The sequence below is a fragment of the Petromyzon marinus genome, chromosome 8, assembly GCF_048934315.1.
Source record: "Petromyzon marinus isolate PM22_M1 ecotype Great Lakes invasive population chromosome 8, UKy_Petmar_22M1.pri1.0, whole genome shotgun sequence".
Taxonomy (NCBI): domain Eukaryota; kingdom Metazoa; phylum Chordata; class Hyperoartia; order Petromyzontiformes; family Petromyzontidae; genus Petromyzon; species Petromyzon marinus.
The window spans coordinates 8488439-8505876 of NC_133674.1; the positions used below are offsets into that span (position 1 = coordinate 8488439).

The 17438-nt window shown below is 50.7% G+C and overlaps 1 protein-coding gene across 1 annotated transcript in view; it reads right to left on the reverse strand.

Moving 5' to 3' along the window:
• Nucleotides 1–11846, reverse strand: part of LOC116940189 (uncharacterized) — a 267752-nt gene extending 255906 nt beyond the window's left edge. Inside the window, exons 1-2 of the mRNA XM_032949577.2 lie at nt 10935–11846; nt 6028–6100 (exon numbers count right to left, since the gene is read on the reverse strand). Coding sequence (XP_032805468.1) covers nt 6028–6100; nt 10935–11264 — 403 coding nt within the window. The 5' untranslated portion in view covers nt 11265–11846. The remainder of the gene's footprint in view (nt 1–6027; nt 6101–10934) is intronic.
• Nucleotides 11847–17438: the final 5592 nt, after the last annotated feature.

Sequence of the window (17438 nt, forward strand, 5' to 3'; positions counted from 1 at the left end):
TGACCAAATATAACGGGCTAATTTTTAAGTTGATAATTTAAGTATGGCCCGCGTATGATGTTATAATTATCCAAATGGCCCTAGGCAGAAAAAAAGGTTCCCCACCCCTGGTCTAAACAAACGTACAAAACAGACCGCTCAGTGACACAACAGGGGCATGGCAACGGTCAAGCGCGCCTTTTGCTCTGTCGTCCTCCACACGGTGAACCCCGCGTGATTGACACTCAACGAAAACTACAAGTGGTCCTGCAGTGTCAAACAAAACGGGGTGACCACTTAACGGGACCCATTGGAGCCGTACAGCATCTCTGGATGAGGATGGTTTGGGAGTGGAAATGTGCTGTGAATTAAGGGGCCAGGGTTGATGTAAGAGGGGGCAGCGGGGAACCATGAGAGATTGTAAACGTAAAACTAAACTATTTTATATTTTACTAGGTAAGGATCACTGAGCTATATAACTCTTTTTCAGACGCGACCTGGCTATCACAAATGATAGCTCAACAAGTGGCTTAACATTTGGAAATCTAAAGCAGTCAAATACTCTAAACGCGTGATGTTTATTCTAAACGTGGAGGGAATAACCGGAGGACCCGGAGAAAAATCCACGCGCCCACCGGGAGAGAGAGAGAGAGAGACGCGCAAACTCCAAATATACAGCAGGCGTCAGGGTGGGGATCGAACCCATGACCTCCTGTGTACCAGGCGACCTCCTGTATACCAGGCGAGGTGGTTAACATCTCGGTGGCGAGATGGTTGACCACCTCGCCTCCACGGTGGCGAGATGGTTTACACCTCGCCACCGTGGAGGAGTCTTCGCCTCGGTAACTCCGTCCGAAGAGCAATGCAGTGGGGGGAGACATCGCTGCCACGGCTCACTCCACCTTCCCAGGTCCATTTGATGACGGTTCTCGTTGCAACAACAATAGCAACAACAACAACAGCAACCCCACCACGGCAAGGTCAACGAGCCGCACAGTTTTTTGCTTGGGAACCGTGAAAATGTGAATAAGGCCTCGTTACATAGAAGTGGGGGGGGGGGGGGGGGAGGTGGTGTGGGAACGGCCACGTGACGAAACCCCCCCCCCCCCCCGACTCCCTTCTTCTCACTTCCTCCAAACACGCATCCGAGGTGTCCCCCAAAGAAGGAGGAGGGACAGGCGTGCAGGAGACGTGGTGGTGGGGTGGGTGGGGGGTCGCCGCGGGGGGACATCAGGGGACGCCAAATTGGATGGGGACTTTCGGAGCAGCAGATGTGGCTCTCGGCAGTGCAAACTCGCGCGTGGTGGGGGGGGGGGGGTTGTGAGCGGTGCGGTTGCGTTGTTCGTGCGCGGGGGGGTGGGGGGGGGGGCATCCATCACACCGGGCCGCCAACGGCTGCTGTGCATTTCACTTCGAGCGGGGTCGGCTGGGAACTTTACGCCGCACCCACTGGGAGGCGAACTGAGAATGTAGCGATCTCTTGGGCGTGACACTGACGTGATGCGGTGGCAATTATGTGGTGGCTGCGCGATAACTTATTTTGGGGGGTGGTGGAGGGGGGGGGGGACACAACATCGACTGACAAATCTGCTAACCCCGCGGCTTAGTCACCCCGACAAGCCCCTCCCCTGCTGCGTCTCCCAACACCACAACCTGACCCGCCCCATCTCCCTCGTCTTTTCTCAGCAAACCCTCCCCCCCTCCCCCCAGCCCCAAAGCCCATCAAGGCAGTGCAAAGTGACTGCGAGCGCGGATTAAAACAACAAAGCGCGTGGGGAAGGGGTGGAGGTAGCGGTGGTTAGTGGGAAGGGGGCTCTCGCCTGGCTTGAAATCTAAAGCAAACATTTACTCTGGACCTAAACCCACCGTGACGGGATGCAGATCGCTGGCACAGATCCCCTCGCTCACCTCTGCACCCCGCAGCAGCAGCAGCAGCATCATCGGACGCAGCGCGGCTCATTCATTCGGTTCAGAATAACGGGTCCCCCCTTGACATCCAACCCTGCGGTGTAGCGTGCTTGGCGTGGGCCCTGGCGTAGGGAATGAAAAGCCCCCCCCCCCCCCGCCTGTCCAATAACCCCCCACTCCCCCAACCACTCCCTCCCTAGCCCAATGTCTGCTCCCTGCCCGCACCCTTGGCTTGTGGGCCCCGGCGCAGTTGCACCGCCTGCGCACTCGAAAGCGAAGCCGCTGCTGCCAGTGGCGTGGCTACGCCGTCTCCTTTGATTTGTTTCTCGTTGCTTTCTGTCGCCTTTGCGCAGTGACGTTCGCTCCTCGAATGTAGTCATCGACATTGGCATCGCCTGGCATGCGCGTGCGTGCATCGTGAATAATAGCAGTGCGCCTGTGAATCGGTTATAATCGAGTAACTATTGCTGTACGCACTAAAAATTTCACGAAATAAACTCCACATCAACGCAGCCAGTAACAATGAAAAAAAATCGACAACAAACGACGGAGAGATGCAAGCGGTAATCACGGGCTGATCAGGAGTCAGCCAAGGAATGTCAACAGGCGATATTTTTCAATACAACAGTGATCGCCCAATATTCAAATAAGACGTGTCTGGGAAAATCGAATGGGTTGGCAACATCAAAACGTACGCCCCCCCCCCGCCGCCCCCATATTTAAAACGGAATGCCACTACAGCCAAACACGAACGGTGGCCATCCTCTTCCTACACTGGCAAGGGCTGGAGAAATGGTCTCTGGCACGGGCCCTGGGTAGGGAGAGCGAGGGAGTCGCGTTACGGAGAGGCCGCGCGGCAGCCACCCACCGCCCGTCCGTCACGACACCACGGATATTTTTAACCCCTTCAAGGGGGCTGCAAGGACTGGCGCGTGCGCACACGTGTTCTCTATTTCTCTCTCTCTCGCACACACACACACACACACATGTGCAATCACACACGTGTTCGATCTGGCACACACACACACTTGTACGTGGGTGTGTTTGTTCGCTCTCACACACACACATGTACAATCACACACGTGTTCGCTCTAGCACACACACACTTGTACGTGGGTGTGTTTGTTCTCTCTCACACACACGCACACGACGACGTACAAACACACCCGCGCGCACGCGTTCTCTCACACCCACATGAACAGCCGCATTAACACACCTATTCTCTTTCACACAAAAGACAAAGATGTAGCCTTAACAGACTGTTGGGGCAAGTGCTGTTAGCGAGCACCTATGAAGACCGGCACGGCACACGTGGGGGTGGGTGGCCAGCATCACGCCCGGCCACCTTTGTCTCCCTAGTGGCGATGTTTTACACACTGCACACAAGTACTATTTAAGGCTGAGACGACCGAGGGGAATCCCAGGACCGGTTCAGATATTCCTCACTGATGTTGACCGTGAGCGGGAAACGAACACGGTTTCGCCGAGTTCCTAAAACGCAGTGCGCTAACCACTGCGCCACCGCTCCTCACTGCGCGCCAACGCACACACGTTGTGCGTGCAGTCCGCACACGTGCGCGCCTTTCGATTGAGTCATTAGCGCTTCTCACCGCCACTTCGGGGGCAATAGGAAGGCGCCTGTCAATGCTTACCCCAACTAATCGACGTCGCATTCTCGCTCCCAGCCTCGCCCACTCGTTGTTATTATTGCTTTATTATTATTATAATAGGCGCACGCCATTGTATTATTAACGTGCGTATTTCAGACACTTTCAGCTCCCCACTTACTCTGGCGCTCAGCGTTGCCGAATCTGATGCCGGGGTGGTGTTTTTTTTTTTGACTGCCGTTGTAATTGTGTCTGCGGCGCGCAGAAGAATGCCCAATGTGAAGTTCATGGAGTTCGTCTCACAGCAATGACTGTCATCATTGTTTGGGCACAACAATGCGCGAGAGGGAGACTTTGGCTGTGGCATGCGGCTCAGGCGCGACGCTTCGTGGGCTTCCCCATTGTGCGACGGGGTTCGGCTGCCTGAACTCGAGCGGCGGCGAACGTCGCGCGCAGAGACCGCCGCGGCTATTTAAAGGGAATCGGAGAGGGTCTCCCCCCCCCCCGCCCCCTCCCCACAAGCCCCCACTCCTCCTCCAAGCCCGGGATCCTGTTTACAAATCGGGTTCCTGGAAGCGCTGGAAATTGTAACCTCCTCCAACCACACTCCCCAACCCTCCCCTCCACCCGCGGCTCCTCTAGTGTCCGACCGTCCCTGCATTTTACGCAAGAATCTCCCATCGGCGGTGATAATAACACGGCAAAGGAACAGCCCTGCCAATTGCTTTGCTCCTGTTACTGACGATGAAATGGCGTCCTCACTAATGTGGGCGCTGAGAGCCCCGCAATGCTCTCCTTACATCGATACCGTCTTCGGAATAAGGTGAAGGTGCATCCCTGCAATGTCTCGCAAACGCCAGTGCTGGCGAAAGGGCCCCCACGAGAGGGAGTTTAATAAAGCCCCACTATAGGCTATTTGCCCTACTCTTTCTTCTACGCTTTCACGCTGGAAGAGGTTGCAATACGCACAATGTACCCCACCACACGTAATCTGCTGAGCATCTTAACTGTGGTTCACCCATTTGTATCGCTGGGTAAACAAAATCGTGGGTGAGGATCCGATTTATAAAACGGGTCTATTACTTAAGCTGCCACGCCGGGAAATCTAAATGGTGACCTCTGATTTACAGGCCCGATGTGCGAACAACTCTACCACGGTAGCATCCTAATAATCACAAGACTGCCAAATAATTGCCTAGAAGACCTCCGCTCTGAGCCTAAAGTCTATTTTTAAGAAGGTTCTGCTACATTGAGATATTTGGCTAATTCCACCAATGAGTGTTTGGCTTCGTGTTGGAGGAAACAGATCCCGGAGAAAACCCAGCACCGCGCTGCATACAAGGTGGTGACACTCAGCACTGCCACACGTCGCATCCCGATGACTACAACACGTGGCAGGCAATGATGCCCTTGGTGGTCACACAGCCGTTTAGTAAAAATGTGAAATCTGGCCTCTCTGAGTGGAGTTTTGTTTGAATGCGTGTGTGTGTAACCCATCACTGGAGCCCGACTCAATGAGGAGGCAAGGGAGAAAGTTTCCATGTCCTCACAAGCTGCGCTCCCCCTCCCACCCCACTCCCCTTCCCCTGACCCCAACCACCACCTCCTCCCCCCCCGTAGTCTCCTACACAAAGCTGATAAAGTACCGAGTGAGTGAGCGACCCCGCCTCCCCGCTCTTCCCCTTGTCAGAAGCATCGTTGTGCTGCGGAGAGACGCGCTGCGCCCAACGCGTGGACCGCGAATTCCCCAAGGCACAACTCAAAAAACATAACCACCACTCAGCACATGGATCAAAATTGTACGTAAATACATATGTACATGTACAGCCACGTGTGGATCTACTGCTGGACGGTACCCTCCCCGAGACGTACAGGACGCGCAGGTTGTTTCGCACACGAATATGTGGGTGTGGTCATTAACACGCATGGCCGTCTTTGTTTCTCTCCGGTGCCGGTGTTGAAACACCGCAGGCAGCTGCTCTTCTTTGAAGGTCGAGTTCGATCGTGGAGTGTCCCCAGGACCGGTTCAGATACCACGCGCCAATGATTTTAGCAGTGGCCGGGAATCGAGCGCGGGTCACCGGTTCGTAACCACAGTTCGCGAAGCACTGCCCCCTTACTACGACACGCTCCGACGTCTGCTTCTTCTTCCTCTTTAGACTGTCGCAGCCACGTGCTGTTAGCGAGCACTTATCGTGCCAGGTGTGGCACGCAAAACGGCTGTTGAGAATGGGTCACATCCGCAGCTGCAGTGATGATGCTGCAAGACCACAATGCTGATACTGTATCAGTTACGCATTTTAGGTCGAGACGACCTGACGGAAGGCCCTTGCCAAATGAACACACGAATAGCCATGGGTGCACACGCTTCTCCAACCACTTTGGCAGCGCCAACCTCGACGCACGCCCAAAGACAAATGTCCCGCGTTTATCCCTTGTTGGGCTAAGAGGACTGTTAGCGAGCACCTATTAATAGGCGCGCAGTCACGCATGCCACACACACACACACAGGGAGAACACCCCCTCCGTTTACCTGGGGGGCACGAACAGAGCTTCGTCGACGTCTCCCTCGCTCTCCGCAGGCGCGGGAGTTCCTCCTCCAGCCTCTGCACACACGGGGGCGCGCACACCGCCGGTCGTCATTCATCATCACGCGCTCACCATCATCGCCAGCATCAGCATGAGCACACCGTCACAACCGTTAGGGCAAGTCCTCGTTTTACGCGGTTCCGGAACAGTGCCACGTTGAGCGAAAAACGCGTTCAGCGAAAAACAATTTCCCCCATAAATGATGCAACGATAAAGTTTGGCGAGATGCGATGTACTCCGCACACGCGGTGAGATGGCGAGGACAAATAACCGAGGGTACGCCGCGGCGTTATTGTATCATTCCGCGTCCTGTATCACACCTCTCAGCCGTGCAGCGCAAGAAAGTAGTTCGTCGTTGACCGCTCAGAAACGCGTTGTGCGAAAAGTGTTCCCTCGTCGAAGAACCGCCTTATAGCGAAAACGCGTTGTGAGAACACGCGTTAAGCGAGGTCTTGCCATATAAGCATCATCGCCACGTCCATACCGTCATCACAACGCACGTACCACGTGCACATTTGACATCTTAACATCAGCAAAGCGTGCGCGCCCCATTAGCAATTGACACCAAAGTGCGCGTGCGCAATTAACTAGCGCACGGTGCGTGTGGTCATCATCGTTACACGTTTCTGAATTGCAATTCAAAAGACAGAATCGAAACAAAGCTGGTGCACCTATGCCCACCTACACCGTTCCGCATTCTCCGTTTGGTTGAATTTGTTGCGCGGGATTTTTTTTTCCCTCCCGCTCTCTCTCACTTTGATGAAACCATCGCTCTCGCCCCCCCCCCCCCCGCCCACAAAGATTTGAAGCGATCGAATTGCCACGGCTCCTGCCCTTCCTCTGGCTGCTCGCCTCCCGCGGTCTCCTCCATGGCGCGGGTCATCGTAGCGGCTCTGCGCCCCCCCCCGAGACGCGGGGAGCTCACCGAGACGGCGGAGGCCTCCATAGGAGCCGCGGAATCTTCGCGAGGGGCTCTCGACGAGCATTACTTACACGTTCCGCTCGTTAAGCGAGACACGCTAGAGCGCATGGAAATATAAACGCGCGCATCCATTCACCGCGGCTTGAACGCAGTTCCCCTCCTGGTAGATTATTGGCACAACCGTGCCGCGACCTCTTTTGCCGTGTGGTGCGACTCGCGGATCTAGAGTCGAACTGGGTTCGCGCTAAGTGTGGGGTAATGATCTCCCCTCCCCAACTGCGGTACTCGTGACCTCACAACCTTTGCCTTACATACGCAAGAACGGGCGAATTGCCAGTCCACTGCTGGATGACGTCCTTCCCACGCCGTGTGGATCGTGGGGGTTGTTTGACTAGACTTCACCACGCTGGTCAGTGCAGGTTGGTAAGGGGGTCTATCTATACCTGCCTTAATCATAATCTCAAAACCTGAATGGCCGCGATTTCATTCCCCCCCCCCCCCCCCCACCAAAGAAACACCGAGGTTTTACAAAGGCGTTAAACAAAACTCGTCACTGATCTCACGGGCAACGAGGGATTCTCATCTCCGTTAGAGACCCAAAGTCAGCGGTAACAACTCCGCGGCTGGCCATAGAACGGACGACTACTTTTGACTTCTCCCAAAGTGATACCGACATTTTATCGATCTCGGATCGATGATGAGCTGAAATGGTTCCCGACCCGGGAACTTAACTGGACGCCTATTTGATCGCGGGACGAACGCGCTAACCACCCCACCGCCACCCGGTTATTTTGCGAGCGAGACCCGGATTCATGCATCGACGTGTACGGCGCGAACGGACCTTCAGAGCTGGTTGATAATTGGCTAATGTCTTTTATTTACCCAGCAAAGCTGCCATGAGTCTGTAGACTCGTTTTTTTCAGGAGAATTAAATTACATTAAGATGTTTGGCCAAATTACATTAATTATAGTTTGGCTCAGTGTAGGAAAAAACCCGGTGTGTTCGGAGAAAACCCATCACGCATCCAGAGAGTTAACACTTACACCCGAGCACCGTTAGATTCAATAATTGATTCCTGATCTACTACCTCTCCAGGCTACCTCGCAGCCCAAGCCTATAAACTGAATCTACTACTCCCATCCGAATAATAACCAGGCTCAAAAACCCTGCTTAACTTCGAGCGATCCCACGATATCGGGCGGGTGCATTAGGAGTGTTTTTCTTGGCAGCTGGATCAGGGGAGCATTTGCGGACAGTGATGAACGGGTCCCGTTATTACCCGGGGCTGTTATTACCGTGTCGTGACGAGCAAAGTTTAATACCCCAATGCTTCTGTGGATACTTTGGCTGCATTCAACCCGACGTTCCTCCCTTCAACCCCCCCCGCCCCCCGATCACAAACGTTGCTCCGCTTGTCTGTGATGTGGCCGGATGAATGTGTTCAAGATACAATTTCTACAAGTGAGCGCTTCGCAAACAGAATCGTACGTGTATTAATCCTGTGTATGCACTGAGTGAAGGTCAGACAATTCGCGTTTTGGCATCTCACGAGGTGGCGACATTTCAGTAGCAGCAGTGATTTTAATATATATAGTTATTAAAAGCCAGTTACGCGATAGCCTATATTCTTGCGACAAAGGTTATTGAACATTGTTCAATGGCCGTTATTGGCCATGTAAAAAAATCGGAACCACATGGGCTAACGTTTTGGGAAACGGTACCTCTTAAAATCCCAGAAGCAAGGGGAATTGCCCGAAACGTCAGCCTATTGCATCACTTTATGTTTAGAAGCAGACGTAATGAGGACGCTGCTTGACTACCACAGGGAAATGCAGTTTATTGTCGTGACATTACAAGTGAACATCGTGTAGAGTTAAAAAATATATATGTATTTTTTTAAGGTTAAGTAACTATAATTTTTAACCATTTATCATTGAAACGTGAACGCGTGTTTCAGCTCATGGGCATATTCATCGTCAATAATGCTAACAACGGTGAGATAAACTCCTCCACCTATAAAGGACCGTTGCCCGAAACGTCGCCTATTAAATATATGGTTTTCCCTTTTCAGGCCACGGTGTTATTGCCGAATGTGTTCAGTTTTGTCGTTGCTAATTGCGCTTGTGCACCGCTGCGATCGCAGAAGCAGCAGCAGCAACATAGCCCAAAAACAAACAGTTTCAACCCTTTAAGCGCAGACGCGCGCGGGGTTTTTTTTTCCGACCAAAGGTTCTGATTAAACCAACGTCGTCAATTCAGGCGCACGTGTCGCCACTCCAGCTCCGCAGTCGACCAAGGTGAACTCATTCAACAATAACTGAACTTCTTGCCAACATCATCCCGCCCGACTCATTACCACTTCGCCTTTGAGTACTCGCACGACTGATTTGCATTCGAATGGGGAATGCTGTGTATGCGGCGCGGTTGCGGAAACAATGAGGCGGTTATTAAACTGCCTAATTGATTGCTTAATTAATCATGTCATGTCGCGAGCGCTTTAGAGGCCGCGCCTGCACGCAGTTGGTTCTATTGATTGGCACCCGTAGGTTTATTATTATCGCGTGTGTGTTAGCCATAGAATGCGACCGAAGTGCAGGTAAGTGCTGAACCGCAAACTTTATTTGTGAATGTCTACGAAGTAACGGTTTTGACACATACAAAGACAATGAATGATCCCCCCCGTATAGCCTTAAGACTGTTGGGGCAAGTGCTGTTAGCGAGCACCTACAATGACCGACACGGAACACAAGGGGGTGGGTGGCCAGCACCACGCCCGGCCGCCTTTGTCTCCCTAGTGGCGATGTTTACACACCACACCATGTACTAATTTGAGACGGAGTTGACCTACAGGAGGCCCAGGACCGGTTCAGATAACCGACACACGCACACGTGCACTCGCACATTAAGTGCAGGCTGCAAGTCGCAAGACGCGTCCCCATGGCAAATTGTATTGTGTTCGCTGCGACTCGTACACACACATTCACACGTGCAGCCTCACTCCTGTTATTAGTCAAGCACGTGGGGAGTATGGTATTATCCAGGGTGGCGGAACTCCTCATTATTGGAAGCATTTATAATAGTTACTCTTCATTACCCTAATCATTGTCACTACCCTTCATCATCATCATCATCAGCATCACGTTCATCATCGTATTTGTCCAATGTCCATCACAAATCATGAAGGTCACTCTTCATCATCGCCATTATCAATCACTATGTATTCATCATTGACAACACAAGCAGACAATTTGCCCCCATCACTTAACTGTCCCTCTGTATAAACTATTCTAAACTACACAGCCCAGCAATCACGCACGACTTTCAACGGAGTACATCATTTCAACAGCAATGGTTCTACACAAGCAAAGTCTGGATCGGTTTCGACATTCCGTGTCTCATCCACATAGTTCGGCTTGCTTGAACCAAACCTCCCTCTCTCTCTCTCCGTGTTAGATATGGGTCCCAGTTCGACTCATAACAAATCATGCAACATACAAAACAAACATTAGCGTCATTGTGGAGAATCTAACAACATAGATGCGCGGACAATACGTCTCGCATATCTGTCCGTTATTTTTACACATCCTATCAGCCAAACGGCCTTCTGAGAGTGCATTATACTGGTAGGAACGAAGTTGTAAACTGAGTGTAAAAGCCTGCAATAGATTAATGTGTCCGTCCGTCCGTCCCCTTTCAATATTTTAACGAAGTGAAATCTCGTGCTGTTGGGTGTAAAATCAGCAATAGACAGCGCAGAGACTTGTCCTACCAGCCCACCCTGCAGGGACCTGTTCTCTATCATCGTAATTAATCAATCAGCAGGGGCATACGAGCACGAGGCACACAGCGACGGAGCGGGCAGCCTGCGAGATGGGTGGTGAGGTGCGGTGGGGGGCCGCAAGAAGAGCCGCTTGTTGGGTGAAGTTACCCGATTGAGAAGCGCCTCAAGTCGCGGCCCGAGGACGCCGTCCCAATGCTGCTGCTGCTGCTGCATCACCGCGGCGGACCCGGCCGCGGGCAGGGCGCCGAGGCTGCGCTCGAGGGCGCTCACCCGGCCCCCCAGCGTCTCGCTGCGCGCGAACAGCGCCACGCACGCGGTCGCGAGGATCGCCCACGACAGCGCGAGCACGAAGTGCGTCGGGGACTGCGGAGAGCATGGGCCGCCACCCGAGGAGGCGAGGGGACAGGCGGGTCCCTTGGAGTTTCCCTTGGAGGATCCCTCGGAGGATCCTCTACTCGTCGTCCGTGCTGCTTCCATGGCGTGCGAAGGGGAGGGGGATGGGGAAGACGGAGGTGTGGATGAGTCGAAGTCCCTGCGTGGTTGTCTTCTGCTTCTTCGCCGCGTGCGTCGCTTCTCTCCGCTCAACGCGAGTTCATCCCACGCTCGCTCGCTCGCTCGCTCCTCTCTCCCCGCGTTGAAGTTCCCCTTCCTCTTCCCCGTCCTCTTCCACAATAAGGCGAGGTGACGAGAGCCGTGAAAGCTACGGCCGCTCTACAGAAGCAGTCGGGCTCGCGCGTCGTCGCCGCCGCCGCCGCCGCCGCTGCCACTGCAACTGCCACCGGTTAAAATCAATTCGCTCCCCCAACTTGACGGCGCGTAATGCAGCTCGCTCCTCCGCTCGCGCGAGCCGGCAATGGAGCGTTCGCCTCTCACCACTCCCCCCACTGCCGCTACTTGCTGCTGTTGCTGCTGTATGAGTAGTATTAGTCGTTATTACACGTGCTGTGCTGTCCGTCCCGTGCGCCGCTACCTGAAACTCGGATGCTACTGCTCCATATCGCGACTCGGCGCATGAGGCAGACCTCAAATACCTCCCCTGCTTAGCATAATCTATGCGCGCCGCTTTACATATTTTTTTTTTAAAAAGCCCCTGGCGGGTAGCGCTTTTCCCTCCCTCCTCTTCTTCCTCTGGAAGTCGCGGCTTGCATCAAGATGCACCGTAAAGGAATCACATAGCACGTAAAACAGGGGGGTAGGGGGAGGGGAGAACAATCGTAAACTTTTATGAAGTAACATCATTTGGAAAGGTTATGGCTGTTGATTGTTTGAACGCAAAATTGCCTGGGTACGATGCGAATCAAAGAGCCGCATTGCATAGAGCGTGTATGCTCGTATAATTCCGTTACCGTGCAATCAATCGACAGTACGCGTCATTTATACAACTGTGAGGTTACTACAGATACCACCAAAAACGCTTGGTAGCTTTATTATTGTGGTCGTTTAACGCGCCGCACAGGATTCGCTCGCCCTCGACGACACAGGACTTATTCCGAGGTGCGAGGAACTACAGTCAAGCGGTAAGGCAGTCAGTGAACCGGGGACAAAGATTGCCCGCGCTCCGCAGTCCTCTGCATATGAAGATGTTTTAATCCAATTAATGAGTGTTCACATATTGGAGGCACCGAAGAAAATCCACTAGTGCGACGGAGCAACACTCTATTCCCACACAGACAACACAAATGGTGCTCACATTGGCTGTACGGAATTCGACACTGGACATCTGTGAAAAAGAGCTTCAAAGCTCATTGGATTCCTCCAGTGTAAATAAAGATTCTGACTTTCCTGGCAAGCCAGGGTAATGTACCACCCCAGCGTCCGCAGGAAGGGAGTTTCACAATATACGTATGATCCACCAACCCTAGCCTCCACTGCTGGACCACAGGAGTGCGCCACTACCACTTTAGCTCAAGTTTTGATTTACGACAACATCAACCCGACATTTCCTCGATTCGCACCTCCGATTAGCACGGTTGGCTACGTACGGTGCGAAAGAAGTTCAACCCACATACATACATTCTCGTCGGATCTAGGAGGCTAAAGCTTAGGTTGAGTCGTGGGATGTGTGACCGCCAGGGCTTGCTAGGTGTTGTAGGTAGGAAGTGTGGCTGCGAGGTGTCGGGTGGGGTTTTTATCGTGATTCATTGGTTTCCTTCACACGAAGACAAAATACGAATTCGTGGAATACGCCAAAAACATCCCCAATGCAGGACCCTCCCGAAGAAAGGTCTTGAGACTCATTCAAGTTTTCCTGGGTACATGCATAACTTTAAAACTGCACCGGGTGTTTTGGATACAGGACACGGCCATCAGAACTGGCAATTTGTAAAACGATTCCGTTTGGGGAACGCATCCTACATTTATTGACGCGTAAAACCTATTGTCACGATGCCCCGCATAACTGAACTATATTCCTCACGAGCAGCCTTCATCCACTGCTGAACGAAGGCCTCCCCACACTGTTGTCCTCGCCTGATTGGGCGGTGTCGTGACCTCAGCGGCAGCGCGTTCGCCACTTGTTGCAGAAGCTCGCGGTTCGATTCCAGCGGCCGCTCTGGTTAATACCGCGGTGTGTACAAAACCGTAAGGGGCCGAGCGCGCGAGGGTGGGGGCGCCTGGGGGTTGGCACGCACGAGGTCGGGGGGGGGGGGGTACCCGAGGGTGGGGAGATGGTGAGGCGGGGAGCTGTCGCTCAGCGAAGTGCACTTCCTCGCGTAGCGCTATAAGTGATATACTGCAACTCTTGATCGTTAAACGAACGCTTTGATGACGCTGCTGCGTTGGCAGTGGTGCACAAGCACAGTTAACAAAATGAATAAATAAAGTCGTCAATAACAACACTGCCTTTATAGCAATATATATAATCATCTATGTTTGGGGCAACGGGCCTTGTGCTCTGAAGTAGGACCATCTCCTAAAACGTTGCCGATTAGATATTTGTTTTCATTGTAAGGCAGTGTTGCCCTTGACGAGTATGTTGAGTTTAGTTTTGATACATATTGTGTACGACTCTTGAGCAGAGACGTGAATGAGAGGCCATATGGCGAGCGATGACAAATGTAACTACGTTCAAGAAAACTTAGGGTTTTCAAATAAATATTGGACCGAAATAATTTGCTAACTGTACGAATATAACGGGATTGAGACCTAGATATGCACCGGTAAATAAAACAGAAATACGTCCCCTTTAAAACAAAAATCCACTTAACATCAAGACAAATATTTAATATGTATAATATACAGCTCTTTGACAATCAATTACTGGGTTAAAGCTTCCCTGAGTCATGTGGAGTTGTTTGACCATACTTGACCGCGCTGGTTATTGAGGGATTGATGAAGGGGGAGGGGGGGTCCCAGAACCGGTTCAGATTTCGCTTGCCACTGCTAACGTAAGTCGTGGCCTGGACACGAACTCAGATCACAGTATTCTTGCTGATGACATCTGTTTACATTGCAACACACGCACTTAGCATGCAGAGGAAGAGCAGGGCTACTAACGCTACGTATTGAACAGCAGAAGGCAGTTCAATCACATCCACTGTTGCACACTTACCTCTACGCTTGCACGTCTACGCGGCCGCCTTTTACCAACACGCATCGACCAGGGTGGTGAAGTATGGTCAAATAAGCGCCACGACCAGCAACCGCGCGTGCTTGGCATCCATGAGCTAGTCGTCGAATGGCAAAGGGCCGTACACATGTCCATGAATGAGGAGGACAACACACACTTTGTACGTAGATAAGTGAATCTATTTCTCATTTTAATTGTAGACCGAGTTGGTCGTTGGTTTTTTTTTTCAACGAGTGAAGGAATGAATGCTTGCCCAGCAGGCAAATTACGTTGAATTCACGTTAGAACAACGTCCGATCGTGACGTTCCAACAATGCGAATACATTGGATTTGTCGGATCAACGTCGAAATATTAACGTCCATATCGATGTTGATTGGAATGTGAACGTCTATGTATGACGTCTTTATGACTTCGATACATGCACGTTGAAACAACGTTGGCCCAGAGTGAATGATCATAATCAGAATCTTTATTTAGACTGGAGGAATCCGATGAGCTATGAAATAATTTTTCACTTAATTCATGCTTCGGCTTGTACTGTATGGTATGATATTTCTTGCTGTTTGATTCTTTATATATGTAAAAAAAAATCAATAACACAATTATTAAACGTATTTAATATCTTCTCAGTTATCAAGAAGTTACTAAATAACTTTATTTATATGTTCGTAATTATCTACTACATACTAGATAATTTTAAATAATTAAAACGATTACGTTTGCAGCACATATTAAACAAAAGCGAATACATCATATATTTTGTAAACATATAAAAATTATATAATAGAGGTTTTAGGGTTATATCGCTTAAGTATAAATTGTATGTTTACTCTCCAACATACCGGTGTGCTGTAGTAGTAGAGAATGTTTTGTTTACGTGACAAACCTAACTAATTTGCTGTGTCGGGCCGTTTCGTGTTTAATGACACGTTTATATTTACGCGATCTAACCCCCAAAAAACTTATATTGTGGACACTATTGGTCGCGAAAGCCTACCTGTTAAAGCAAATATAAAGAATCACCCACAGATATTAATCATCGTGCCACTGATGATTCACGGTTGGCTCCGTGCTGCGCGAATGGCGTTCGACATGCACACAAATCTGAGCGTTCCTCATCCCGCACCCCGCAGGAGTCGCTCCACCGCTGCCCAGGAGCGCCCCCTGTGCTGAACCTTCACAGCTGCGAGCAGCGTGCGATGGATGACGGTGACAATGCTGCTGCGGTGGAACAACGCCTGGTTAGAGCAAGTCATGTCGGGCGGCATGACTTGCTCTTGAGTTTCGCTGTAAAAGAAAAAAAGTTTCCTGGGTCCCAGCCCCCGACTCAGGCGTCTGTCCACAACGACGCTTACGATTATTTTTCGAGTTCTGTATTCATATAATTTTGCGACGAGCAGCACCCCTATTGCCTATAAGACAAATACAAACATTTACCCGTATAGCTTTGACCATTAAATTTTGATTTAAAGCTTTCGTGACTGCAGGGATTCATATTCTTGGTTCTTTTGGTAAAGTCACGTAGAAGGGAAACAATAAAATAATACAAATATAAAACAATACAATTATCACGACGTTTCGACCGCTTGTGTTGCTTGTGTTGCAGTCGAAACGTCGTGAGAATTGTATTGTTTTATATATTTTATTGTTTCCCTTCTACGTGACTTTACCGAAAGAACCAAGAATATATAGCTTTAACCATTGTTTGGGCAAGTTCTGTTTGCGAGTTAGCGAGTTCCTATGAAGGCCGGAGTGGCACACGGTGGCCAACACGTGGTAATGTTTATACAACGCACCATTTGAGGCTGAGTCGATCTAGGGGAGGCCCATGACTGGTTCAGATAATCGTCACTGGTGTTGGTGTCCGCGAGCGGGACTCGAACTCTGGATTTGTTCGGCAGTTTCACCAGCATTGTATCAAGCAAGCCCGACTCTTCTGGTTAGACATTGTACGTCGAAACTGGTCCAGAGTTTGTTTTGAATCAATGCTGCTGAAATTATAGCCCCCCTCCAGAAGGCCGTGAGGCTGATCGATTGTTTGAGAAACGCTATGACATTGTATGCGGCGACGGGAATGTGGAGGAGTATTTTCTGCGTGTTTATTTTGTTGCGTGGAGATTGTTTTCCCCTATTTTAACATGGGTCTTGTCTGTCCGAGTTCTCCGGTTTCCTCCCGTACCACAGCTGAAAGAAAAACATACAATGTAACTGGTATTGTACAAAACATCCAAAAGCTGAACAAATACCTTGCAAGAAAATTACTCAATTGCGTTTACATCGAGCAGCCATTACCCCCTACTGCGACAATTTCGCAGGAGCCTCCTGGAAATGAGTCGTGAGACTCAGCGAGGCTTTCCTGGGTAAACAAGCATCAATAAAAACATAAATGGCATAGCTGATGGGTGATACAGCAGCTCCGGACAACAGCAACTGCTGATGAAATCGCACCTAATACAGAAGAGCATTGCACAGTGGATACTGGCATAGCTGCTGCTGATACTGCATCAGCTAATCATACCTTGATGCCGGTATATTTGGAGTTTGCATGGTCTCCCCGTGGTCGCGTGGATTTTTTTCGTTTTTCGGGTTTTCCGGTTTCTCCCTCAACATTTAGAGACATGCATTTAGATTATTTAGCTGCGATACATTTCCACATGCTTAGCCCACTTTGTTTAGCTATCCTTCGTGGACCAGATCGGCTTCCGAAAGATACATTAATACTGCAGTGGGCTTTACCTGGTAAGATAAAACAAACTAAATAGTTTAGTATTAAATTGTATATTTTTAAAGTGATTTATTTACATTTCTTATACTTTGCACTCCTATCATGTGTATGTATTGTTTGTTGTTGTAGCGTTCTGACCCGCCCCTGCTGGACATCTGTGCAAAAGAGCTCCATTCAATAGCAACCACTTCGGCAACAGTGCCTGATATAGCAGTTCATGACACATCTTTACAACAGCAGTTACTGATATAGTTGCTGCTAAAAGAAGCTCCCCTTCATAGCTGCTCTTAACAACAACAGCAGCAGCAGCAGCTCTGGATAACAGCAACTACTCATGCACGCCAGCTCCATACGTGT